At 37.4% G+C, this 26,093-nt stretch overlaps 3 protein-coding genes, 1 long non-coding RNA gene, 1 other non-coding gene and 1 pseudogene across 6 annotated transcripts; 2 read left to right on the forward strand and 4 right to left on the reverse strand.

Annotated features, from left to right (window-relative positions):
- Positions 1-551: 551 nt before the first annotated feature.
- Positions 552-1,656, forward strand: LOC108829210 (uncharacterized). Of its 2 annotated transcripts, none has more exons than XR_001945926.1 (2): positions 552-1,175; positions 1,242-1,656. It is a non-coding gene; the product is annotated as an uncharacterized LOC108829210 (long non-coding RNA). The 2 variants fall into 2 exon arrangements; XR_001945927.1 differs by having other exon boundaries at positions 1,255-1,656.
- A 931-nt stretch (positions 1,657-2,587) lies between these two features.
- LOC108829214 (pentatricopeptide repeat-containing protein At5g39680-like) lies at positions 2,588-5,929 on the forward strand. Its single transcript, XM_018602875.2, is given in 3 exon segments — positions 2,588-3,186; positions 3,188-4,985; positions 5,126-5,929. Coding segments are annotated over 2 exon segments (2,130 nt in total). The 5' UTR covers positions 2,588-2,811; the 3' UTR covers positions 4,943-4,985; positions 5,126-5,929.
- On the reverse strand, positions 5,107-5,984 carry LOC130497897 (probable calcium-binding protein CML46). The gene has a single exon (XM_056991149.1). The coding sequence runs from the start codon at positions 5,866-5,868 to the stop codon at positions 5,272-5,274; it is 597 nt and encodes a 198-aa protein (XP_056847129.1). The 5' UTR covers positions 5,869-5,984; the 3' UTR covers positions 5,107-5,271.
- Positions 5,985-8,542: 2,558 nt separating this feature from the next.
- LOC108829204 (cyclic dof factor 2-like) lies at positions 8,543-10,414 on the reverse strand (annotated as a pseudogene).
- Positions 10,415-13,236: 2,822 nt separating this feature from the next.
- LOC108829215 (cyclic dof factor 2) lies at positions 13,237-15,129 on the reverse strand. Its single transcript, XM_018602876.2, has 2 exons — positions 14,687-15,129; positions 13,237-14,489 (listed from the first exon to the last, which is right to left on the reverse strand). The coding sequence occupies exons 1-2, from the start codon at positions 14,906-14,908 to the stop codon at positions 14,433-14,435; spliced, it is 279 nt and encodes a 92-aa protein (XP_018458378.1). The 5' UTR covers positions 14,909-15,129; the 3' UTR covers positions 13,237-14,432.
- A 5,728-nt stretch (positions 15,130-20,857) lies between these two features.
- LOC130498174 (small nucleolar RNA R71) lies at positions 20,858-20,964 on the reverse strand. Its single transcript, XR_008937095.1, has one exon. It is a non-coding gene; the product is annotated as a small nucleolar RNA R71 (small nucleolar RNA).
- Positions 20,965-26,093: the final 5,129 nt, after the last annotated feature.

The following is a 26,093-nucleotide window of genomic DNA, read 5'->3' on the forward strand; positions in this document are numbered from 1 at the left end:
TAACTAATTTTAGAAGAATGTAAGATAAATAGGTATGTTTTCTTTTGTTTGGAACATTTAGTTGATTACTTGCACGAAAATTATATATTTGATGTTTCTAATAAATTTAATGTTCTTTGTTTATTTGTTTATGTTTGTGTACTAATCTATAATATTTAATTTATATTAAGTAATGGTTGTGTTGGATTGTTGTTAAAACAAAATAGTTGGGTAAAATAGTTAACTTGAAAAGTTATAAGGTTGTATTAATAATTAATGAAAAAATGAAGATATAATATAGTTTAGTGTGGATGAAATATATTTGGAATATTTTTTTGAAGAGAGAAAATGAAGCAAACCATTGGGAGAAATGTTGCTTTATTTTTTTCTTTATTTTGAAGAAAGTGAACTTTTGAAGATGAAAATGAAATCAACCATTATGGATGTTCGAAGTACTACAACTGAACCTCTTATTTGAGAGAGTAAAGTTGCTCATAGGATAATTTGACTGATATCAAAAATCACAAATACTATCTTGTTATTATTGATCATTACACAAATTATACGTGGCTATTCCCTCTGAAGCAGAAATCTCAAGTAAAAGAAAAAAATCATCACATTTAAAAACTTGGTGGAAAACTACTTGCACAAAAAAATTGGTAGCTTATATTCGGATAATGGAAGTGAATTGTGGCCTCACGACATTACTTTCAGTTGAATGGTATCTCTCACTTCACCTCACGACCTTACACTCTATAACACAATGGCATCTTAGAGAAAAAGCATCTCCATATAGTTGAACTGGTCTCACACTTCTGCCTCAAGCATCAGCTTTGAAACAATATTGGCAGCATTCATTTTCTGTTTCGTTATATCTGATAAATCACTATCCAACTCCACTGCTCTTGGTGAAATCATCATTCTTCAAGCTCTTTGGAAGCTCACCAAATTACCAGAAATTATGCATCTTTGGTTGCGTGTACTACCTATGGCTTAATCTGTACACCAGAAACAAGCTGGAAGACATATCAATACGGTGTGTGTTCTTCAGTTACAATCCTACCCAAACTGCATACCTTTGCTATGATGTTGGCGATGATCAAATATACATCTCCAGACTTGTACAATTTGATTAAAGGGAGTTCCCGTTTTTGGAATTGAGGAAGAAATCGTCTGTAGCACTGCAGATGATGATGGTAATTGTCCCTTCTCAATCACCTCTCCATTCATCCCTTTTTTTTCTCCTAATCTGTTGAGATTAGAGTGTTTTTTTAGGGCTTTTATTGGGGCGTAGAACAGGCGCATCAAAGAGTTTTGCTGCCGTATCCGGAAGAAGGTGTGGACCATGTGTGGTTCTTTCGTATCAGGTTTTAAAATTTGGGTTATGTGGGTTGGAAAGGAGTACTTCTAATGTTACTAGAGGTTGAGGTTATCGTTCGGTGGACCGAGGGAGACAACAAGAAACTCGTTCAGAGGCGTTTGAAGATGTCAGGAGATGAAAAGCATAGTAAGCTAATATAAGGGTGGGTTCTTTTTTACTTTTTTCTTGTAATTGTAGATTTGTGTATTTTTGTAAGTTGCCCCAGTATGGGGTTTAATTGCCTCTTTGTAGGGTTCTTGTTGCTATAGATATCTTGTTCTTCCACCAACTTATGTAGTAAAACTTTGTATCATGTATGGTTGGGCATTTTGGTTCGAGTAATTTGGATATCGAGTAGTTCGGATAGAAGGCTAGAGGATCTATTTACTTCTTTACTATTTTTCGGTTCAGATTCGGTTTTGAATCGCCTGATAGTTTTCAGTTAGATTTGGTTCAGATAGTAAAATTAGGAACCCGAATATATCCGAAAAATTGGTTGTTCTTTGGTTACCGTTCTGGTTTAGTTATTTCCGATAATTCAGGTTAAGTATCAGATATTTTGGATAAAAATATCAAAAAATTAGAATGGTTCAGATAACAAAAATTTGGATATTTTGGATAAAAGTATTTGAATACTTTCGGTAGTTCGAATACTTTGTAATAGTCTAGTTTTTCAAATATTTTAAGATATTTTATTAGATTTTTAAATTATAAATATATATTTAGTTACGTTATATGTATTCATAATTAATATTTGTATACCTTTATATATCCATTTGGTTCTTGATTCGGTTAGTTCAGTTATTCCAAAAATATAAATATAAAAACAATTCAAGAATTTGAGGATTTCATTCAATATTTTGGATATTTCTATTCAGTTCTAGTTAGAGCATTAATATCAGTGTCTCTTAGGACAATTCTTAGGCGGTGGAGTCCAGGTGGAGCCCACAATTTTTTAAAATCCTTCACCTTTCTTCTCTTCCGCAAGAGACAACTCTTATACTGTTTGCGGGCCTCACTAACACGTAGCGGCACACGATTGATTATCTTTTAATTTTTTTTTTAAATTGGACAAAAAAAAATTTTTTTTTTTATTTTTTTGTCTTTTTGGCAACGAAAAAAATTTAAGAAGCCTTTTTGGGTATGTGGGTTAATGGTGCTCTCAGTTTCTGGTTCTGGAAATTATCTGGCTTTCGAATAAATACTAAATAGTATCAGATGAGAAGAAAGAGAAGAAGATAAAGAATATATTTTCTCGGCATTCCAGCTGAGCACGCGAATAGAAAGCTGATGATGTTCAATCAATGCTAAACCGAGTCCATACCGGAAATCAGATTCCCGGTCTAATCATATTAAAGATAAAACCCTACTCAAACAAGAAAATAATTTGAAACGGAGTTTCTTCTTCTCCGACAAAACCAACCAGGTTTGAGGGTTTTGGTGATTTAAGGATAAGGAGCAAGTTTGGTGCAATGTCCGTCTTGCCTCTGGAACGACGAGTTGTAAAGTTGAACAAGCTTACGTCTTTATTACCCAAACCAATAGAAGCTCTTCCACGGGTTGATCACCTTTGTGCTCACTTAAAAGTATGTGCGAAATCAAGTTATCTGATGACTGGTGAATCGATTCACGCTCATTTGATCGTAAGGAACCAATCATATCGAGCTGAGGACGCATGGCAGATCACATCTCTGATCAACCTCTACATGAAATGCGGGAAAACTGTTCGTGCACACAAGATGTTCGATTCAATGCCTGATAGAAGTGTTGTTTCTTGGTGTTCGTTGATGAAAGGTTACCAAGATTCTGGGTTTGATTTCCAAGTTTTGAAGCTTTTCAAAAGTATGGTTTTTTTCTGGTGAACCGCAGCCTAATGAGTTTGTAGCCACCATAGTTTTTAAATCTTGTTCAAGCTCTGGGAGGATTGAAGAAGGTAAGCAGTGCCATGCATGTTTTCTTAAACATGGTTTGATGTCACATGAGTATGTACGAAACGCTCTTCTCTACATGTACTCTTCATGTTCTGGAACAAGAGAGGCTATCAAGGTTTTGGACGATCTTCCGTCTTGTGATCTTCTTACTTTTAACTCGGCTCTTAGTAGATATTTGGAGTATGGTGCTTTACAAGAAGGGCTTGATGTTTTGAGAAGGATGGCTGAGGAAGATTTGGTGTGGGACGTCTTCTCCTGCATGTCTTCTTTAAAGCTTTGCTCCAGTCTCAGAGATTCGCAGTTGTCTCGGCAGATTCATAACCGAATGTTAAGGTTTGGTTTCGACTGTCATGATGATGTTAGAGGTGCACTCATTAACATGTACGGAAAATGTGGTAACCCTTTTTATGCTCACAGAGTTTACAATGGTACGAAAACTCGAAACATCGTCTTGAACACATCGATCATGGATGCTTACTTCCAGAACAAGTCTTACGAGGAGGCTCTGAATCTGTTTGCAAAGATGGAAACCAAAGAGGTTCCACCCAACGAGTTCACCTTTGCTCTTTTGTTAAACTCAACCGCAGAGCTTTCTCTTCTAAGACAGGGAGATCTTCTACACGGCCTTGTCGTGAAATCTGGTTTTAGGAACCATGTAATGGTTGGCAATGCGTTAGTTAACATGTACGCCAAAAGCGGCAGCATCGAGGATGCGTGGAAAGCTTTCTCAGGCATGGGTTATAGAGACATAGTTACCTGGAACACGATGATATGTGACTTCTCACATCATGGACTAGGGAAGGAAGCGCTTGAAGCCTTTGAGGAAATGATGTCTGCGGGAGAGTTCCCTAACCGTATAACTTTCATCGGCGTGTTGCAAGCTTGTAGCCATATGGGTTTTGTGGAGCAAGGTCATTACTACTTTAACCACTTGATGAAGCAGTTTGGTGTTGAGCCTGATCTACAGCATTATACATGTGTTGTTGGACTTTTGAGCAAGGCTGGATTGTTCGAAGACGCAGAGTATTTCATGAGAACAGCTCCTATAGGATGGGATGTTGTTGCATGGAGAGCTTTGCTAAACGCTTGCTACGTTCGCAGGAACTACAGTTTAGGAAAGAAGGTGGCGGAATACGCCATTGAGATGTATCCGAGCGATTCAGGGATCTATGTATTGTTGTCCAATATCCATGCCAAGTCCAAGGAATGGGACGGTGTGGCTAGAGTGCGTTCTTTGATGAAGGGGAGGCGTGTTAAGAAGGAACCTGGAGTAAGCTGGATAGGTATACGAAACAAAACCCATGTATTTCTTTCAGAAGACAATCAACACGCCGAGATTGTCCCGATTTACGCAAAGGTGAAGGAAGTTTTGTCAAAGATCAGGCCGTTGGGGTATGCGTCTGATGTTGCTGGAGCGTACCATGATGTAGACGAAGAAGAGAGAGAGAATAACCTCTCTTATCATAGCGAGAAGCTAGCTGTGGCTTACGGTCTGATGAAAACCCCTGAGAAGTCGCCGTTGTACGTGACTAAAAACGTGAGGATATGTGATGATTGTCACTCTGCAATCAAGCTTATCTCAAGGCTCTCAAACCGGTTAATAGTTGTCAGAGATTCCAACCGGTTCCATCATTTCCAAGATGGTCACTGTTCTTGTTGTGATTACTGGTGATGATTTAAACCCATCATTTGCCGCCTCACAAGCTTTGATCATTGTAAGCATTTTCTTAATGTTCTCTAGTTATATCATTTTAGGTGTTAATAGTGTCTCAAAGTTCACACTATAGAAAGCTTTTTGTTTTGACAGATTTTTTTATGTAATTATTCATCATCTCATTGGTTTTGTTCTCTATAGGAGCTTTTGATATTGAAGTTGCATAGTTTTTCTACAAGAAGATACAGCAATATTAAGAGACACAGTCTCCAAGCTTAAACCAAAGCAAGAAAGAAAAGAAAAAAAAGTGCAGAAGTTGATAGATTCTTACTCCAGAAACTATGATTTCAGCAGAAGTTGTTCTCCATGAATTTCACAAATCCATGGAAATCAATTCTTCCATCCTTGTTTCCCTCGAATGATCTGATCATTCTCCTGCAGTTCTCAAGGTTAGATCCTTGCTTTAAACCAAGGATTGTCAAAATTCTCTGCAGATCTATGGGATCAAGAAAGCCATCTCTGTTTTCATCAAAGACATCAAAAGCTTGCTTCACTTCCTCCAAGCTCGGCTCTTTATCTTCAAACAGATTCGAAAGCTCCTTTGAACTGTAACGTTTCTGAAGTCCCTCTCTTTCTGGGTCGGTGAAAAGTCCTAAGCTTTGCATCACCATCTCTGCATCTTCTATGCAAAGACCATCATCATGTTTGATCAAACTCTGGACTTCGAGATCTTTGCTCTTCTTCTCGGAAACACACTGCGGGTGTTCAAGAAGAGGACAGAACCTGAACAAAATTATCTGAGTGAAAGAAAACCATCTGAAAAAAACGATGAGGAAAAAATCCACCAGACCAAACAAAGGGAAAGAAGAAGAAGAAGAGTGTTTGCATTGGGACAAGGAACTCTTTTCCATGGTTATAAGACAGTATAAGTGGTTTGCAGTCATTAACTTTTGTTAGATTTTAAAACTAAAAGACTAGCTAATGAATGAAGTAAATGTTGTGGAAGAGATGTGGGAGATATGAGTTTGTGTTATAAGGTTATATATGTACATGATGAACGAGTCAATGTGGACATAGTTTTTGGTGGAGAGGCAAAAGTGAGGAAGTTGCAGTTGGAAGAACAGGCTAGGAAGGATAAGGAAAGACGAAACTTAATATAAGAAAGAAGAATAAAAAGTAAGTTAAGAGGAAATTTCTTGCACACCATTTCATGTGGTATACTAATTTTAGTATTCTTCTATGAATTTAACTATATTTTTCTTTCTGGAAGAACTGTATTTTATACATATAAAGTAATGATTGTCAACAGAGATGTCACGTCTCGCTTCATCGTATTCCTACCGTGCGATACATTTCAGTTTTCTTAAAAATACTTTTTCAGATATTTACAAATTTCCACGTTTGATTTTTCTTTTACGTTGTATGTATGGTTATCATATCACGCAAATATACTATTATTTGCGAAGTAATTTTTTGCAATGGAGTTCTCATGTTAAAAGTTGGAGGGGTTAATATCAATACTACCTTTGATGAATGATTATATAAAATATGTTACTATATAATTTTTAAGGGCCATATTAACAATATAATTTTATGTATTAGATATTATACACGAGAACAAATCAAAGTATCAGGTTTTTGGTTCTCCACATACGTTTTCAGATAATGTTTATACAACAAACTATAGTTTATCAAATATATTTTATTAGATATGATAAGCTATTGCTATTGTAGTTATCGTATATACCTTATACATGTAACTTTGCTTATGAAAACTAAAAACAGACTTCAACCTATAAGAAAACTTTGATAAATATTTCTATAAGTAATTAAATTTATTTACTACATTAGATTATTAATTGTAACATAATAAAAATTTACCCAAAAACAGAAACGAGTATAAAACTTATTACATCAGAATATCGGATAATTCATTAAAACTGATATAGTAAGGATGTATTTTAAATAAAAAGATAATTCCTATATATATTGTGTTATTATCCAAAAATATCTTTAATGTATTTAAAATAATTTACTTATATATATATATATATATTTATATATATATATATATATATATATATTTGTTATCCAAAAAGAATATCATTGATTAATAAAAACGCAAAAAATTAGAAACAGAAAACGCATAATTAAAAATATTTATTATACATGAGAGTTTTCAAAAAAAAATATTAACACAGTAATGAACATATTAATATATATTGATGACTAATTTTTTATATATAAATAATTTGATATACGGTACAAAAATTTTAAAAACATAAACAATAACTTATCAAAATAGTTTCTGAATTAGCAATACATGTATTGATAAATCATTGTAAAACGATTATACATGTTGGAACAACACATTTGCGAATTTATTTTTCCCAACGGAGCTCTCACATTAAAAGTTAAAGCGGTTAATATCATTTATACTTTTAATGAATAAAAGTTAAAATTATCCACATAATAAAAATAAATTTTAGTTTTCGTTAGATAATTTATTAAAATTCACAATAGTTAGAATTATTGAAAATCGAAAATATATATTAACATAAAAATATATTCCTATATTATTGTGTTTTTATCTGAAAAAGATATTTTAATAAAAGAGCTAAAAGTTAAAAAAAAAACATAAAACATGTTTTAAAATAAATATATAATTCTTAAATATATCGTAGTGTAAATTTGCTTATATGTCATGCTTATTTTTCTTATTAGTCAAATTCTCCGTAAATGATTTTAGTAATTTATTTGATAATTTATCAGTATCATCTTGAAATTATTTTAGTGATTTATCTGATAATTTATTATTATCTCAAAATCAATAAATAAATTTAACGATAATATCTAATTTATATTTATAATATATTTAATTAAGTATTATATATGTATTTATTTTAATTTTAATTATATGGACAAAAAATTATCTTATTGTAAACCAATAAAATTTTGTCATTATCTCAGTTTGTTTTAAAAAAGTTTTTCTTCCAAATTATCATTGAACTTTATTTTTTATTTATTTTGTTCTCATTTTGTGTGTTTTAGTTTTTTTGGTAATTTAATACATATTTCTGGTTCAAAATACAAAGTAGATTAAAAGAGACCGTAATTTCACATTCTTACTTTATTCTATTGTGTGAAATTGATATGTAATTATGGTCTCATAGTTTTATAGTATTCATTTCTGTTAAGAAGAAGTAGACCCGAATAAAAATTAAGAAAACTAAAATGATTAAAAATATAAAAAATAAGTTGTCATGATATTTAAACCATAATATATATAATCATTACTATTAGTAAAAATTATTAAGCCCGCAAGTGCGGGCAAAACACCTAGTTATACTAATAATTTGACAAACAAGACTGTTAAAATTTGATATCATCATTAATGTAGATATCAAAATATTTGGGAGAAAATGACTACTAGTATTATTTAGAAATCGATGTTCCTTTAAACATGGACTAGATTTTAAAATGTTTGATTCACCTGTGAACAGAGGAGTCATATGACCGGTAGGCATAAACTACATTTTAAATGGCCTTTTAATGGAAACTGGCAAATATTTGGAGATCATAAATAAAATTTTATTCAACTACAGTTTGGGGGTTTTCCATTAGATGGTACAAACAAACTCACTCTGCAATCCAAAAACTACTCTCTCACTATGTCAACCATTATATTTACAAAAGGAGTCACCTGCTTTTCTTGGGACACAAGACTGAACCCAAAAAAAATCAAATCATCTGCTTAGTTTCATCTTCTTTCTATGAGCTTTCATGGAAGTTCGTGACCTAGAAAGAGCAGCCGGATTAGCTTGCGGTTCCGGTCGTCTTCCGGGAAGTTTTCCATTAGAAAGACTACTTTTTACTTGGTGTGATGACCTAAAAGCCCTGAAAGTGTCTGCCTTTTCGTCCTTCTTGATCCCTAGTGTTTCCCATATCGAACTTTTAGCAGCTTCCTCTGGATCATCGATCCTCAACGTCTTGGGAACCCAAAGGCATCTCCCGAATTTGCTTGTTGTCTCTCTGCCAAGTGACTTGGTTTCTGGTTCAGTAATGCTCTCGTCTCGTGAATGTTTACCAAGTGTTGGAGAATTTGGACAAGACCCACCAGGTGGTGAAGTGGGTTGTGGCATCCATGTGAAGCTGTTCAACTTCTCTGGTGACACCCCCGGGAAGCTCCAGTAAGCTGCCGGATGGTAAAACTGTAATACCGTCCACTAAAACACCGTTCCAAGCGTAGGGCCAAGTTGGTGGTGGTGGTGGTGGTCCAGCAAAGCATGGAACTTTTGGTAACGGGCTGATCGCTACAGTCTCCTTGTTTGACGGGTTCGAACCTTCATTGGGTTCTTCTTGCAATCCAATTTGTGCATTCAGCATTGACTTTTCAGCAAGATTCAATCCTGAAGCCATGGATTCACAAAGGACTGAATCAGAGCCAAAAGTTAGGAGATTAGGATCGGTTCTTGCCGCTGCCTTCTGCATATCTTCCGGAGTTGTTATGCTTACATGACGATTATAATGAGAAGCCAAGCTCTTGTTCTTGCGTCTCCCTGCACCAACAGGAACGTTCCTCATAGTTCCACCAGCTTTCCAATATCTCTGACATTTCTTGCAGAAATGGCGAGGCTGGTTAACGTTGTAGTTGTTGTAGTAACAGAACTTGGTCTCCATGCTGTTGCATCGAGGGCAAGGCAGAATCTTGTCGGGTTTCTTTAGCTTCCCTTCGTGAGAGCAAGTCTCGTTGTTCTGTGACGACTCTTCATCCGTCTTTGTTGTTTCAGTTTTCTCAGTAATACTCGATGCCATAGTAACATTATTGTTGGATAAGCTTCAAAGATAGCTTAGGAAACAAGTTATTCATAAAAGGAAGTTTGAATAACTAAAAAGGAAAAACTTGATTTAGATTTATGTTAAGTTTCTAGATCACATTGTAATAGGTTAAGCTAAGACCCTATATATAGAGATCTATAATGTAAGATGATCTCAAGAAGTTAAGAGTTTAATAAAACGAAGAAACTGTTTTATTAACAAGTTTTGCATATCACACATTCGATCCTTAGGCAACTTTATTTGGTATCAGAGCTTAGGTTTTTGTGTGATTGTGAAATCGAGAAGCTGTATCCATGGCTGATACAAAAGCTTTAACAGAGATGAAGCCACTAGGAAGAAGAGAAGACTTTCCAAGTGTTGTAATCTGTCCGATGCTCAATACGACGAACTACACTGTTTGGGCAAAGAGGATGAAGATTATGTTAAAGGTTCACAAAGTTTGGGGTGCAGTAGATCCAGGCACTGACGACGAAGAAAGAAACGACCTCGCAACGGGACTTCTATTTGGTTCAATACCTGAAGCGATGGTTTTACAAGGCGGAGAAGATGACTCCCCTAAAGTTATATGGGAAGCCATTAAAACCAGAAACCTTGGTGTTGAACGCGTTAAAGAATCTCGTCTACTAACGCTGATGAATGAATTCGATCGATTAAGTATGGAAGACTCGGACAGTATAGATAACTTCACGAGCAAGTTAACAGAGCTTGCATCAAAAGCGTCCTCGTTGGGACAGAGCATTGATCAACCAAAGCTCGTGAAGAAACTTCTCAACAGTCTACCAATGAAATTCATTCACATGACGGCATCAATAGAGCAGATGCTTGATCTAAACAAAACCTCGTTTGAAGATATTATTGGAAGACTCAAAGCATATGAAGAACGAGTCAAAGGCAAAACTGCATATGATCAACAAAACAATCTGTTGTTATCAAGTACTGAAACATCAAACAATCAGAACTCGAGAGGCAGAGGAAGATGATCATATCGTGGTCATGGTCAAGGAAACAGAGGTAGAGGACGAGGAAGAAGCAACACTGGCGAGGGGAACAAAGAGAAGAAAGACTACTCCCAGATCACATGCTTCAATTGTAAGAAGAAGGGACACTTCAAATCCGTGTGTCCTGAGAAGAAAGAAGAGAAACAAGAGCTCAACAAGACAGAGACAGAGGTAGCAGAAGCTGCGTTATACATGCATCAAGTTGTGTATCTCAACGAAGAAAAAGTCTTACCGAATTCACTAGAGCCAAGCAAGAAAGAAGATGGTATATGGTATCTAGACAACGGTGCGAGCAATCACATGACTGGTGAAAGATCTTACTTCTCAGAGCTCAACGAGAACATCAAAGGAAAAGTCAAGTTCGGAGATGGCTCGTATGTAGATATAAACGGCAAAGGATCTATCCTCTTTGAAGCCAAGACAAGGGAACAGAAGCTCCTAACCGACATATACTACATACCGAACTTGAAAAGTAACATACTAAGTCTGGGTCAAGCAACTGAACAAGGGTGTGACATAAGGATGAAAGAGGATTACCTCACCTTGAGAGATCCAAGCGGTAGACTTTTGGTGAAAGTTCAGAGAGCTTCTAATCGTCTATATAAGATATCACTCAAAGTCGGTAAACCTACTTGTCTACTCGCAAAGATAAAGGAGGAACCATGGAGATGGCACGCACGCCTTGGTCATATAAGCTTTAAGACAATAAGGGCCATGGCAACACATGATATGGTTCGTGGCTTACCTGAAATACATGAAGAGAAACAGCTGTGTGACTCGTGTTTGGTCGGGAAGCAGACGCGTCACAGCTTTCCTGCAGCAACTGCATACAGATCTTCGGTTGCTCTCGAGCTGTTACACGCGGATCTGTGCGGTCCCATATCACCGGCAACACAAGGTCACAACAACTATATCTTCGTCATAGTTGATGATTGTACGAGATATATGTGGTCTATTTTGTTGAGAGAAAAGAGTGAAGCCTTTGATAGATTCAAGAGTTTTAAAGCCCTTGTTGAGAGGGAAGCAAACAAGACAATCGGAACACTCCGTACGGACAGAGGAGGAGAGTTCACGTCAAAGGATTTCCAAGACTTCTGCAACAAACATGGCATCAAACGCCATTTAACAGCACCATATACTCCACAACAGAATGGAGTTGTGGAGAGAAAGAACCGTACTTTAATGGAGATGACTCGAAGCATGATGAAAGCTATGAAGGTACCGAACTACATGTGGGGAGAAGCGGTGCGACACGCAACATATGTGATCAATCGTGTTCCTACTAGAGCATTGAAGAATAAAACTCCATACGAAAGCTTGAAGGGAGGAAAGCCTAACGTAGGTCACATAAGAGTTTTTGGATGTGTTGCTCACGCGAAAGTAGATTCAGTTCATCTAAGGAAACGTGATGATCGTTCTCAAGCTCTTGTTCATCTCGGAATCGAACCAGGCACGAAAGCTTATCGACTTTATAATCCTACCTTCAAAAAGATAGTCGTAAGTCGGGACGTAATTTTCGACGAGAAGACTTGTTGGAATTGGAAGGGAGCTACTAAGGAAGGACAAGACGACTCTGGTATGTTCCGTATGACGTGGGGATTGACTGTAAATGAAGGGAATGGTCCGTTTACAGCCAGCACACAACAAGGAGAAACCGCAGATGCAGAAACAGAGCAGCGAGAAGTGGAAACAGGCGTTACACACGCACAATCAGATGTAACACAAAACGAAGAAGAAGAAGTTGATCAAAGCTCGACACAGGAAGTACGACGCTCAACTCGTCAAACAAGTAAACCTAGTTACCTAGATGACTACATTTTACTTGCTGAGATAGAATGTGAGCTGTTACTTCATGATATCAATGATGAGCCAAATAGTTTCCAAGAAGCAAAGGGAGATAAAAGATGGACGAAGGCATGTGAAGACGAGATCCATTCTATCAACATAAACAAGACATGGACGCTAATAGACAAGCTAGCTGGAGCAAAGATCATCGGTCTCAAGTGGATCTTTAAGATCAAAAGAAACGCTGATGGATCTATCAACAAGTTCAAAGCGAGACTCGTAGCTAAAAGTTACGTACAAGAACATGGTATCGACTTTGATGAAGTGTTTGCACCAGTGGCTCGATTAGAGACCATAAGATTCCTGATTGGGTTAGCTGCTGCGAACAAGTGGGAGATTCACCATCTAGACGTCAAGACAGCATTCTTACATGGTGAGTTACACGAAGAAGTTTATGTATCACAGCCTGAAGGGTTTGAAAAGAAGGGAGAAGAGCATAAGGTTTTCAAACTCTCCAAGGCCTTGTATGGATTGAAACAAGCTCCACGAGCTTGGAACATAAAGCTTGATCGAACTTTGAAGCAACTCGGCTTCAAGAGGTGTTCTAAAGAAAATTCGGTCTATCGAAAGGATGATAAAGGAAAGCTTCTTATCGTGGCTATCTACGTTGACGACTTGTTCATTACCGGAGACTCTGCAAAAGAAATCTCAGAGTTTAAAAAGAACATGTCAAAGAACTTTGAGATGTCTGATTTGGGTCTTCTAACATACTACCTCGGATTGGAAGTAAGACAAAGCTCAAAGTACATCATGATCAATCAAGAAGCGTATGCGAGGAGAGTATTGGAGGAAGCTGCAATGGACGACTGCAACTCGACATATATACCGATGGAGTTCGGTCTGCAACTCTCAAAAGGCCTCGACGAACCTGAGATAGATGCTACACTTTATCGAAGGAGAATTGGCTGCCTCAGATATCTTATGCACTCAAGACCAGATATGAGTTACGCAGTGGGCATCTTGAGTAGATATATGCACTCACCAAGAACATCTCACGGCAACGCACTGAAGCAAGTGCTAAGGTACTTAAAGGGAACAGTCGGGTACGGATTATCTTACGAGCAAGGTGGATCAATGAATCTCGTGGGATATAGTGACAGGAGTCACAACACGGATCCGGACGATGGAAGAAGTACGACAGGTCACTTGTTTTGTCTAGGAGAAACGCCAATCACTTGGTGCTCGCAGAAGCAAGACACAGTGTCTTTAAGCTCGTGTGAAGCAGAGTATATGGCGGCAACGGAAGCAGCAAAGCAGGCGGTCTGGATACAAGATTTGATAAGTGAGATTACAGGAAAAGAGATGAAGAAGACGATGATACGAGTGGACAACAAGTCAGCTATCTCATTAGCCAAGAATCCCGTGTTTCACCGAAGAAGCAAGCACATTCACAAGAGGTTCCATTTCATTCGCGAACGAGTGGAGCAAGACGAGATTGATGTGGAACATGTTCCTGGAGAAAAGCAGAAAGCGGACATCCTAACTAAAGCTTTAGCAAGAATCAAGTTCAAAGAGATGAGGGAGCTGATTCAAGTTCAAGACTTAAGCAAAGATGGCTTGAAGCTTAGAAGGGAAAATGTTGGATAAGCTTCAAAGATAGCTTAGGAAACAAGTTATTCATAAAAGGAAGTTTGAATAACTAAAAAGGAAAAACTTGATTTAGATTTATGTTAAGTTTCTAGATCACATTGTAATAGGTTAAGCTAAGACCCTATATATAGAGATCTATAATGTAAGATGATCTCAAGAAGTTAAGAGTTTAATAAAACGAAGAAACTGTTTTATTAACAAGTTTTGCATATCACACATTCGATCCTTAGGCAAATTTAGTTACTAGATTCATCCCTCATTGACTCTTCCCCACACTGATTATCTTTCTCATCCTGAATCAACACATAATAGTCACATCAGTATCCTAACATGTAACAATGTTTTTTACTCGTAAAGAAACAAGAAAAGATCAAACCGAAGACAGAAGCAACAGAGAAACAACAAAATCGATTGATCTGTTTAATCTAACACCAACAAATCTGTCATGGGTATTCGTGAGAATGGATCCAAGAATCCAAAAAGACCTTACCTTTTCACTCTCGCTGTCTCTACCGTGAAACCCACCATCATCTCCTCCACCTTCTCCTGCTAAACCGGAGTCACCCATCTCTTCATCATCTCCGGTACACGAATCTGATAACCGAACAGGATTCTGGTGTTGATGTCCGGTATAGCTAGAAGAAGAATCACCACCAACAAGCTCAGGTAAAGGAATCGTGTTCCCAAATAGCTTAATCGCCGGATCAGACATCAATCTTCTTCTTGTTCTCCGAGAACTAAAAGAAAAAGCGTAAACTTCTGAGAAGACAGCGAGAGAGAGAGAGATAGAGAGAGAGAGAGAGAGAGAGAGAGAGAGAGAGAGAGAGAGAGAGAGAGAGAGAGAGAGAGAGAGAGAGAGAGAGAAATGACTGTCTTGTCTTTGTGTTTCGGTGGTTGTCTGAGTTTCCTTTTTTCTTTTTGATTTGTTTATTTATTTTCTCTTTTGTGTATGGAAGAGAAAAGATTACAGTTTAGCTGGGATCTTGCAAGTTTGTACAACCTTTTGATTCGCCCAGTGCGCCACATCACTAGTCTTGAGGGCTTTCAGCCACAAGTTTTTTTTGTTCTTTTTTTTTATAAAAAGGAGATCTCTTTTTCCTCTCTTTTTGGCTTTTTATTTCCTTTTCAATCTGGCCAGCACCTTTTTCGTTCCGTTTTGAACATTTACTCTTTGCTATTTTTATTTTATATGATAACAATGGCTTCTAAGATTGTGCTGATCGAATCATAAAAATTTATTCTATCTCATAGATAAAACATATTGCAATTGAATTAGATATAGTATATAAGATCTATTTTATCCATTTGGTCTGATATATTGCAATTGAATTAGATATAGTATATAAGATCTATTTTATCTATTTTATCCATTTGGTCTGATATATCATATTATGCTTATAACAAGCTTGGAAGGCATCAGTTCAGCATCGAGAATCTAGGAGAGAGGCTACAAATCATCACAAATGCAACAACAAAGAATGAATGAGAAATGGACCAGAGGAGATGACGCCACAAGAAGCTTCATTGCTACATGGTTCAAGATGAGCAGAGATAATGTGGACACTTGTTTCCCCAAAAGTAGCTGATTTTCACCATACTAGCCAATCTTCCACTAGAGTCAAGGTAAATGACTATAACAAAGCGCTGAGTGGAAGGCAACCCACTATTAGGTAATTTATTTCATTTTAATTCTATATTGGTATTTTTCGTTTTTATTTTATTGCAGGTCAAAAAAATGACAAGACGATTACCAGAGCATCAACCAATACGACCATGTCGACATCGATCGACATATAACGACCATGATCGACGGATATAGCTACCCGTCGATTGACATGCATTCCGGTCAAGTATATTGTTCTTACTTATCCAACTTAGTACTTATGATTTATTTCTCACCATAACTCTGACTAGATTTACACTAGGGACATTGTAATTTAAGTATGGACGAGGTTTACTGATATTTATTTTATTCATGATTCTTATTAAAATGTTTTCAAAAAGTTTTTATTGAGTCAAGAAGTGGACAATGAACTTTTCAATTTTTACTTGAATGGACTATTCTTATTTACTGATTGCAGAAAGTACTAAAGATACTAAAGTGGATCAACCTGTCAAATATGTTCACACGTGCAGAGATTGTTTGAAGGAACCAAATCTGACCTCCAACCTAATTTGACTTAATTGCTTGTCTTGGGGTTTGGTATACAATGGACATGAATCCTCCTACAAGTATGAAAGGTAAAAGTCTGTGTGTTTCTGGTTCCCTTCTCTCTCTCTCTTCGGCATCTTAAGATATAAAAGATTAAAATGATTTCCTGGATGAGGCTGAGAGGTAGAAGTGTCTCCTATGACCCCATTATTCTGAAATGAATGATCACTGTGGGAACCGAAATTCGCAAAGTCAATATTTCGTATATTTTAGGAAAGTAGGAAAACCCTAATTTCCCAGAGGTCCCGGATTTCTGAGAAACTACACGTCAAGCAATCAGAACACGACAATAACGGAAAATAAAATAAAAATCGTAAAAAGAGCAAGAAGGATTTTATTCCAAATCTGCGTATGAGCGTAAAACAACATGATAACGTGCTTCGGCTACGAGAGCTGTCGGCGAGATCCTAGTTCAAATACCCGAAGGTGGCTAAACCTAATTGAGTCGCAGCTCGAAAACAAAAAACGGAAAGTTGCCTAAAATGCTCTAAGTGCTAAGTTGCTCTGGAAAAAGTCATCCTCTATGCCTCTCGCCTTGAACTCCTTATATACTCCCTCCAAGGTCGGTTTACGCTTTCCCGTTTTGCCCTTAAGCCGTCATAGTCGAAAAATGGGAATATTCCATTTTTTCCGATCTTTATGATTATCTGCGGAAAGTTTCCATTTTTTCCGCGGAAACTGATGCTTATCCTCCAAGCATAAACCGTCATAAGGTTTATTGGTTTTTAAGAAATCGTAAGTGGGCCTCGAATCAAGTTTAGGACCCCTTTGGGCCGTATTTTTGATTTGAGATGTTTTTACGATTTCTCCGATAAGGTTAAGTTTTCGCGGTTTTATCGTAAACCAAACGGACAATTCCATTTGATCGAGAGATCAAGAAATGGATAGTCGTGAGTTGCGGAGAACGGCTATACGGATAGTCGAGAATGCATAGTTTTATGTCGTATCGTCGTTTCGGAAGACTTCGGACGTTTCAGAGAATGATCGATACACGAACGCTCGATCGCTATAGCGGCCGAACTTTGTCCGCAGCTCGGTCGCTATAGCGACCGAGATCTATCCGCAGCTCGGTCGCTATAGCGACCGAGCTCTATACGGAGCTCGGTCGCTATAGCGACGAGCCGTACCCGAGGCTCTCGTTCGCTATAGCAACCTAGCTCTCGTTCGTGACCCGATTGCCATCGCGATCGGGTTTATGCCGTGGTCTGAGTTCCGTTATCCAAGTGTTTGAACCTATCGCAAAGTTACGATTCTCTTAGGATGCTTGTTTGCGGAGGTTTGGTCCTTTGATAACAAAGTTCCGTTTGACTTTAAGAAATCGTTACTTTCTTAAATCGTTGATTTCTCAAATCGTTGATTTCTTAAGTCGTTGATTAAGAAATCGTTGTTTTTTAAGAAATCGTTGATTTCTTAAATTGTTGATTAGGAAATTGTTGTTTTAAAGAATCGTTGTCTTAAAACAAGATTTTAAGGAATCTGCCTTAGAACTTCAAAGAGGCCGTTCTCTCAAACCGTGAGGACCCAGAAAACGATCAAGATATCAAATCGAAGTCCTCGCCGAGACGGGTCTGGTGAGCTCGGTCGCTATGACCCCTTGGTTGTTCCGCGATTGCCAAGCCGCATCCTCGTGGTTTAACGATCTTTTGTTATCTCCGTTGATCGTGTTTTAACAAGAACTTTGTTTAGTCGCGGAACCTTTTTTAAGGAGACGATTTTTAAGAAATCGTAGATTTAAGAAATCGTAGATTTAAGAAATCGCAGATTAAAGAAATCGTTGATTTAAGAAATTGTTGATTTTCTTAAATCGTTGATTTAAGAAATCTTGTTTTTAAAGCAAGATTTTTCCGCAAGTTTTTCGTATAAGTTTTCCTTGAAAACGTAGAAATTCTTAAGACGTATATTTTTATCGAATGTTTTGATACTAACTTCGTCGTCAACACGAACCATTGGAGTTTGTTTCGACGCTGCGGACAAATCTATTCAAGAATTTTATCGTAAAAATTAGTTTAAGCAATTTTTACGAGAATTATCTTTTTCGAGGAATATTTTCGAAAGTTAATTTTGTTGTGACCGTTTTTGACCCCAACAATCACACACTGTGGAAATGAGGGGTATGAGTGTCTCCTATGACCCCATTATTCGCTGCATTTTGTCAAAGATAGAGCTACAAAAGTAAACAAGTCAATAAGATGAACAAGATGGACTATATCAGCATCGACATTAATTGAAATTGAAACTAATAAAGATTCAAAGAAGAGAGAAAATAGAGAAGAAAGTGATTAGAGAAGACTACATGTGTATTCAGAAACTTGCTTGAGTAAAAATAAAATTGTCTGTTAACCAATATTCCCAAGGTAAAGCCTGCACTTTTATTTATGTAAGAAATGAGGTTAGTAAAGAGGATTGTCAGATGTGATTTGCTAAGTTGCTGGCTAGATGAATTTGGTTGCCATACTAGGATATGGGATAATTTGCTTATGTGGTTAGGACTTATTTGTAAAAAAATTAGATTATGTTTTTTTAAATTTTGTGAGTCCCTGTTGTTTTCAAACCTCTTTCAGAGAGACTACCGATTGTTTTGCTTGAGGACAAGCTAAAGGGTAAGTCTTAGGGAGTTGATATACCATGGAACTTACCCACTTTCAACCGTGGTATATAAGTTTTTAAAGATATAATTATTATGTTTCGAGTCTATTTATTATGTTTACAGATTCAGGAGTCATTTGGAGTAAAATGGAGATTTTGGAGAATTTCAGAGTATTTTAGAGATTTCACCCGAGTTGACCATCAACCAACACAAGTGGTCGACATAAAGAGATTATAATTGATCGATGCACACCTCGTGCTATCAATTGATGGTGAGCGCGCAGAAACCCACTTTGGTCACAACCGACTTGAAGTCCAAGATTTCACCAAATTACAAGAATGCCCCTGACGAGTTTTAACCTAATATTTATGTGTTATGCCATTGTATTAGGCAACACACGCTTTCATACTTCTAATTATTCACAGCAAAAGGTTTTAGGTTTAGAGTTGGAGAGAAGCGTAAAACTCCTTCAGAGATTGTCTTAGAACTCAAGATTTCTATCTATTTATCTATGCAATTTTATTTACATATTGCTATGTTTTACTTTGCTATGTATGAGTAATTCACCTTGTTAGGTTTAGGGTTCAAATAGGATATGATGGATTAGCCTAAACTATAGATTTTCTAAGTTTCTAGAGATAGTCATCTTGAGAATTGTGTTTAATGCTTGTGTTCTAAAGTAGCTAACAAGAACCCTGATAATAAGAACCCTGATAATATTGTTAGAAACATGCGAAAATTGATCTAGGAAGTCTAGTGGACATTATTCAACCCGATCTTAAAGTTTGTCTATAAGCGTATCAATCGATAGTCCTATCAACTAATCGATCGACGCTAATCGATCGACGCGACGAAAGGTGTATCGATCGATATTCCTATAAAATCATCGATCACACTTTCTTCAAACCAACAAACAGAAATTGAGTTTTGAAGATCTAGACAATAGATAATCTTAAAATACGGAAGTTGATCGACTATTTTGTTGAGTTCTCATATATCATACATGCATGCTTAGTATCTCTCTATAATCATAATTTCCTGAATAGAAACCCTAAGCTTAACTCTTTATTATTTTGTCTTAAACCCCAATCAAATCATCTGAACAATTACTTGTTCACGTCTGCTTATTTTCATTAATCATATTCGACCTAGCGTAATCACTGCTTTTAGGATTTATTGTGTGTCCTAGCTATATGTGGATTTGTTCCCTAAGTATTACAATTGATCTTCTTATTTGAGAGAGTAATTTACTTCTTAGGATAATCTGAGTGAGATCACTTATCAATCGGAGCTAGGCAAGTTAGAAAGACAGAACAGTCAACAGCCAAGATCGACCGACACCACCATGGGTGATCACGTCCATCAGGATGATCTTGCTGCACCAATGTAACTGATGCAACAGAAATGAAGCTAATGAATTAGACCATCCAAGCTCAGCAAGCATCTGCACAACAAACTGTTCTACTCGCTTCGCAGTAACAGCATGAACAGCAGAAGCAAGCTGTTCCAATTGGGCAGAGAAATCTTATGCGTAACTTCCCTACTACGCGCTCAGCCATTGTTCCTCCACCCTGTGTGAGGCAAGACTTTGAGATCAAGCCTGATCTGATTGCTCTAGTGCAGAGGAAACTGTTCACTTCTCTCCCGACAAAGATCCCAATGGAGCACATTGAGAGCTTCAAAATGTTTGCAGTTTTACGCCCGCGAATGGGGTACCACCTTACTACATTAAGTGCATGTTATTTACTTTTGATGGAAATGATGCATGTTGGCTGAAATATCTCCACATTGGCTCTCTAACTTCGTGGGAACAGGTCCGATCATCGTTTCTAAGTCACTTCTACACAAAGGCTAAAACTACAGCATTGAGGAACAAGATCACCTCTTTCAGACAGCTAACTGATGAGAATTTTTACGACGCATGGGAGCGTTTTAATGATTACCACAGAGAATTCTTTCATCATGGATTTGATGATGATTACCTCTTGGGCATTTTCTATGATGAAGTAAATTGGGAATACCGGAATGCTCTAAACTCTGCGAGCAATGGAGACTTCATGACTCAGACCACTAATGGAGCATTTGAGCTGATTGAGAACATGGCTGTTAACTCAGCCAATAATAATCAGGAGAGATCGCTCCAAAAAGGTCAACAGTGTCGACACCCAGAACATAGATGAGCTGACAGCCAAGGTTGATCAGCTACTGAAAACAACCAAGGGAAAATCATCATCATGGAGAAAGCTACGGCTGAGCATACTCAAAACAATCAAGAATTGCTCCCGAGGCTGAAAAGAAAGGGAACGATCAGCAAGAGAAAAACTACATCAATGGAAAAGGATATGTTCAGAAAAATCAGCAAGGTTTCCTGCAGAATTTTCAGGGTAAGAACTTTGTTTTCAGTCAGGCACATAACCGGTTCGTGGCTCATTATCAAAATCAGAACCAGCAACAGTCACAGAGCAACCAGCAAACTGTTCCAGCTCCCGCAAGTGGTCCGCAAGATGAGCTGAAAAACCTCAACATTATGATGCAACAGATGCTTTAGAGCCAGCAGGTTCAGGTCAAGGCACGGAAACAGGTTACCACAGACATCAACACCAGGATATACAACATATTCACCGAGCTGAATACAAAATATGATACTGTGAGAAACCACATAAAGAGGATTTATGTTCAGATTGCTCAAACTGCTCAAATGTTAAGAGGCAGCAAGAAACACTTCTGGGAAAGAGTGTGATGAATCGAATGACTCAGCACTGTAATGCAACAGAACTGAAATGTGAGAAAGCTGAGGGAAAGGAATCAGAGCAACTGTTTGATGAGAGTTCTTTAGGCGTAGAAGAGAGAACAGAGCAGCATGCTAGTTCTGAAGTGATTATTCCTATCGAACCTACTAAGACACCACCAGTGCAAGTCTATGTTCCTAAGGTTACCTATCCGATTACACCTAGACATCTGATGGATTCAATTAGTGCAGAGCAGCTGGCTGGGTTCAGGAAGATGGTGAAAAGGCTTCCTCAAAATATCTCATTTGAACATGCGTGGGCGACTCGGCCATTGCATATGTTCTTCGAAAATTACAGAGAAACCCAAGAGGAAATTAAGGTACTCTCTTTACTGAAGCATTGACCCCATTACTGAAGGTATTACCTCAGTTTGATGACCGTGGAAAGTTTAATTTTCTATGTTCCATTGCTGGAGTGGAATTCAAGGAAACTCTTTGTGACTCCAGGTCTAGTGTGAATCTTATTTAAAAAGCAATTGTAGAAGAGCTGGGCATTGTTGATGTTGAGCCTTCTTTGGTGACTTTGACTTTTGCAAACTCTTCCGCAATAGTTTCTTATGGCAGCATTCGCAACCTTCATGTCAAAGTAGGGGATTGTATTCTCCATACCAAATTTCAGGTTGTTGAGATGAGAAGGGATTATGAGATGCTTTGATCTTTGGAAGGCCATTTATGGCTACAGTGAGAACAATCATTGATATGCCTAATAAGAGAGTCTCCTTCTCCAACATTAACAAGAAGTTTTTCTACAAGGCTCTCCCCACCAGAATTCCCACACTACACGCCTCTTCAGTGGTCAGTGGAGAAAGACTGAAAGTTGTTCCAAAAAGAGGTTGGTAAAAACAGTGAGATCAAGAAAATCCTGGATGGAGATCCTCACACTTATACCAATAAACTCAGTGAGAATGTAAAGGTGAATGTAAAAGTCCAAAAGAAAAGGATCATGGGCGATCCTACTATGACTTTGACACCTCACTTGTGTGATGAGAAATTCATTGGGTATGAGGTAAAGTGCAATGGTACATATAAACTTTTCTCTAAAGTTAGAGTTATTCTCACAAGTGAGCCAAAACAGAAAGGAGAAGTTGCTGTGAAAGGATTGTTGAGCAGAGTTCTGAAGCTGGACATGTCTGATTGTGGAGCTTGTTTTGGAAAAAAGCCCTCATGCTCAATCCCGACTGATCCCTATCACCAAGTCAAGCTAGTGACATAAACTAAGCGCTTGGTGGGAGGCAACCCACTGTTAAGTGTAAATGTAACTTGGTTTTGTTTTTGTTTCGCTTATTTTCTGTTTTAATTATTGAGTCTCAGGTCAAAAAGCAGAAAAATTCGAGATACTTCGGAAAATTTTGGGTTGGAGAAATTGAATCCCCTGCCCTCCAAAAGGAGCGGCCACTTCAGGTGAAGATCTGACGATGGAACACAAGGGATGGTGTGAATGACCTTATCAGTGACGAAAGACACCATGTGTACCTGGAACACCCTGACATAACTCACTTGATTCTCCAGAAGTTCTCGGCCAGTCAAGGTTATACTGGGTAGACTTAACTCCATTTAACTTGAACCTAATCTTGACTGAAATTCTTCTTATTATGGACACTAGATCAGGAAAATGAGACCTACACGCATGACTTCTTATCATTTATATCCATCTGGCTATTCCTGAGTGGAAACCTCATCTTTAGCAAGTTCCCACCTTGCACCTTCACCTTTATTCCATCTTCATGCATTTGTTTTTCAGTGTCATATGGGCAGATATGTGCGAAAATGTTGGAGAGGAGAAGATTAACGCAGTCTCTTACTCGTTACTGCTACACACATTCATAATGCAAGAGGAACAAGCAAAGAACGGGAGCAACTGCTCCGTATCCAGTACGCCTGCGTAGGATCAAGGGTGGAGAACCAGAATCTGAACAATCAGAACCACCAGTGGGGCACCCTTAACATCACATGTTACCTCCTGATTCGTCACCTCACCATCTTCTTTTGTATTTATGTTATCTCAACAAGGTAAAAAAAAAATCTATCTTTGTTTTTCTTTTTACACATGGTGATGGATAGGAAGAAGAATTCAAGTAACACGAGCCACTGAAAAGGTCAAGCAAGGAGTTGGTACCAATTTTTGAGGAGCATGTAGAGGAAAGCGACGAGCTGAGCAGCCTTCCGGCTGAACCAGAACAAAGAACAGCCATTTCCAGAGAGAGAGAAAAAGTGAGTAGGGATTGTGGACATCAATGGATACGTCCTCTCTTGCAGTTTTGCGCGATATCCTACATCCTCTAAAAATGGTAGCCCCTAAATACTCTTGCACTCCACCACTAAAATAGCATGTTCAACACCTAGCATGTCTACCCTGAATAATGTCTGTGATGAGAAACTCACGCTACTCTTAAATGAATGTAGGGAGTTTTGTCTCGAAAGTGTTTCTTTTTCAGGTTTAAGATGTAGAGTATAGAGCCGATTTTTAAACAGCAGTCAGTGGGGTTTCGGTAAGGGTGTGTTGTCCTAAATTTACTGCTTGTATGGTTCAGAGATTTGTGGTTAAAGTATGGTTGATAAGATTAGGAGAGTTCCCATACTTTCAAATATTTCTCCATGTTCTTGATACTTGACATTGTTTGAGGACAAACGAGGATCTAAGTTTGGTGGAATTGATATATGGTGTTTTTGCCACATTCTAATATTTTTTTCTAAAGTGTTTTGGAGTCTTTATCGAGTATTCCTAGTCCTTTTCGAGTCATTAAAGGTATGGAGTTGCATTGATCGGGGATGGACCAGTTGGAGAAAAAGAGGCAGAAAAGAGTGCAATTTGGAGATTTTCACGCAGAATAGTCTGATGGCTGTTCTGATCGAGCGGAGCAACCGAGTGCATGTTTCAGCGGCAGAGATTTTTTAGGAAACCACTATTATTTCGGGATTTTTCCTAATCATTTCATCTTTTTCTACCAGCCACCTGTGGCTTCGATATCTCTTCTTTTCCTTGACTATTCTACACTAGTTTTTACACAAGAACCCATTGGAGACTTTTGTACTTGGCGATTTGCTACTTGTTAAGGAGAAGACTCCATCTCTTTCGTCATAGAGAAGATTATCCTGAATCCTAATTTTATTCTGTTGAATTGCATAATGTATTATTCAGAATTGATGCTTGTGTTTTCTAGTGTCATGGCTGAGTAGTATCTTGTATTATACCAGTTTGGTTTGCAGAGTCAGTTTGCATTCCTTATATGATTACACTGTATATAATGAACTAAACTTATGAACCCATGGTTTAATAAATTTTATGTAAAATTACATTCAAATAAATTATATATGACTTTACCATAATTGGTTTTGCTTAAATTATATTTATGGCTACGAAATTTGGAAAATACGGGAATAGATAGTAATTCTATATATGTTTAAATGAACAAAAATGGATTTTATTTAAATAATAGATTTTAAGTTTTAAAAATTTTAGATTCATGGTTTCATATGTAGGGTTCGAGTTTAGGGTTTAGAGTATTAGGTTAAAGTTTGATGTATGCGGTTTAGGGTTTAGATTGAGAATGAGAACGAGATTAAGTTTGATCTTTTAGATTTGGGTTTTGAGGTATATGGTTTAGGTTTATAGTATAGGGTTTGGATTTAAGTGTGTGATCTAGGTAGTTTGATATTATTGGTCAAGGATAATATCTTTTTTTCTATTTTTGTGTTAATTAATATTTTTCTAAGTAAATTAAGCTATAGTTCTGTTTAACTTACATGTTACAACCTTCTTCTTTTTTTTGTTGGCGACATAAACAGACTCAAACTGACTCTGCAAACCAAACTAGTAGCTCCGTATCCATGTGGACGACAAAAGACGGTTGCTTCCTTGCACTGCATGTGAAACTGACCGCCTTAGAATTCTGCGCCCGTGGTATATGGATGAGTTATGAGCTGTAGAAACTCCTTTTCAAGATCTTGATGTCTTCTAAATAACTTGCAAAGGCTGGCCATTCTTCTGATTCTGAAACCATCTTCACCAACTGAGAACAATCTGTTGCAAATGTAACTGTAAACTGTCTGAGATTCTTCTTACATTCCATTACCCAAATCAAATCCTCAATCTAAGAGTGTAGAGTCGACTGAGTCGCTCTCGTATTCCTTACTCCCATTAAACCATCAGAACCTTCCAATATGCTATACCACCTTTGTCCGAAAAAGGATTATTGGTTTTTCCAACATGTTACAACCTTCTGAACCAGCTTTCCTGCATACACAAGAGAACAAAATTCGAAGTTAAAGTAAATTGCTGAAAAGAAATGTCAAATTGAGAACAAGAAAAG

The sequence above is a fragment of the Raphanus sativus genome, chromosome 7 (assembly GCF_000801105.2).
Source record: "Raphanus sativus cultivar WK10039 chromosome 7, ASM80110v3, whole genome shotgun sequence".
NCBI classification, from domain to species: Eukaryota; Viridiplantae; Streptophyta; class Magnoliopsida; order Brassicales; family Brassicaceae; genus Raphanus; species Raphanus sativus.

Coding starts and splice junctions, on each gene's coding strand:
- LOC130497897 (XM_056991149.1), bottom strand. CDS start 5,868: ATGACTGCAAACCACTTATACTGTCTTATAACCATGGAAAAGAGTTCC.
- LOC108829215 (XM_018602876.2), bottom strand. CDS start 14,908: ATGTCTGATCCGGCGATTAAGCTATTTGGGAACACGATTCCTTTACCT. Junction 14,490..14,686: donor GAGACAGCGAGAGTGAAAAG/GTAAGGTCTTTT, acceptor GTGTTGATTCAG/GATGAGAAAGATAATCAGTG.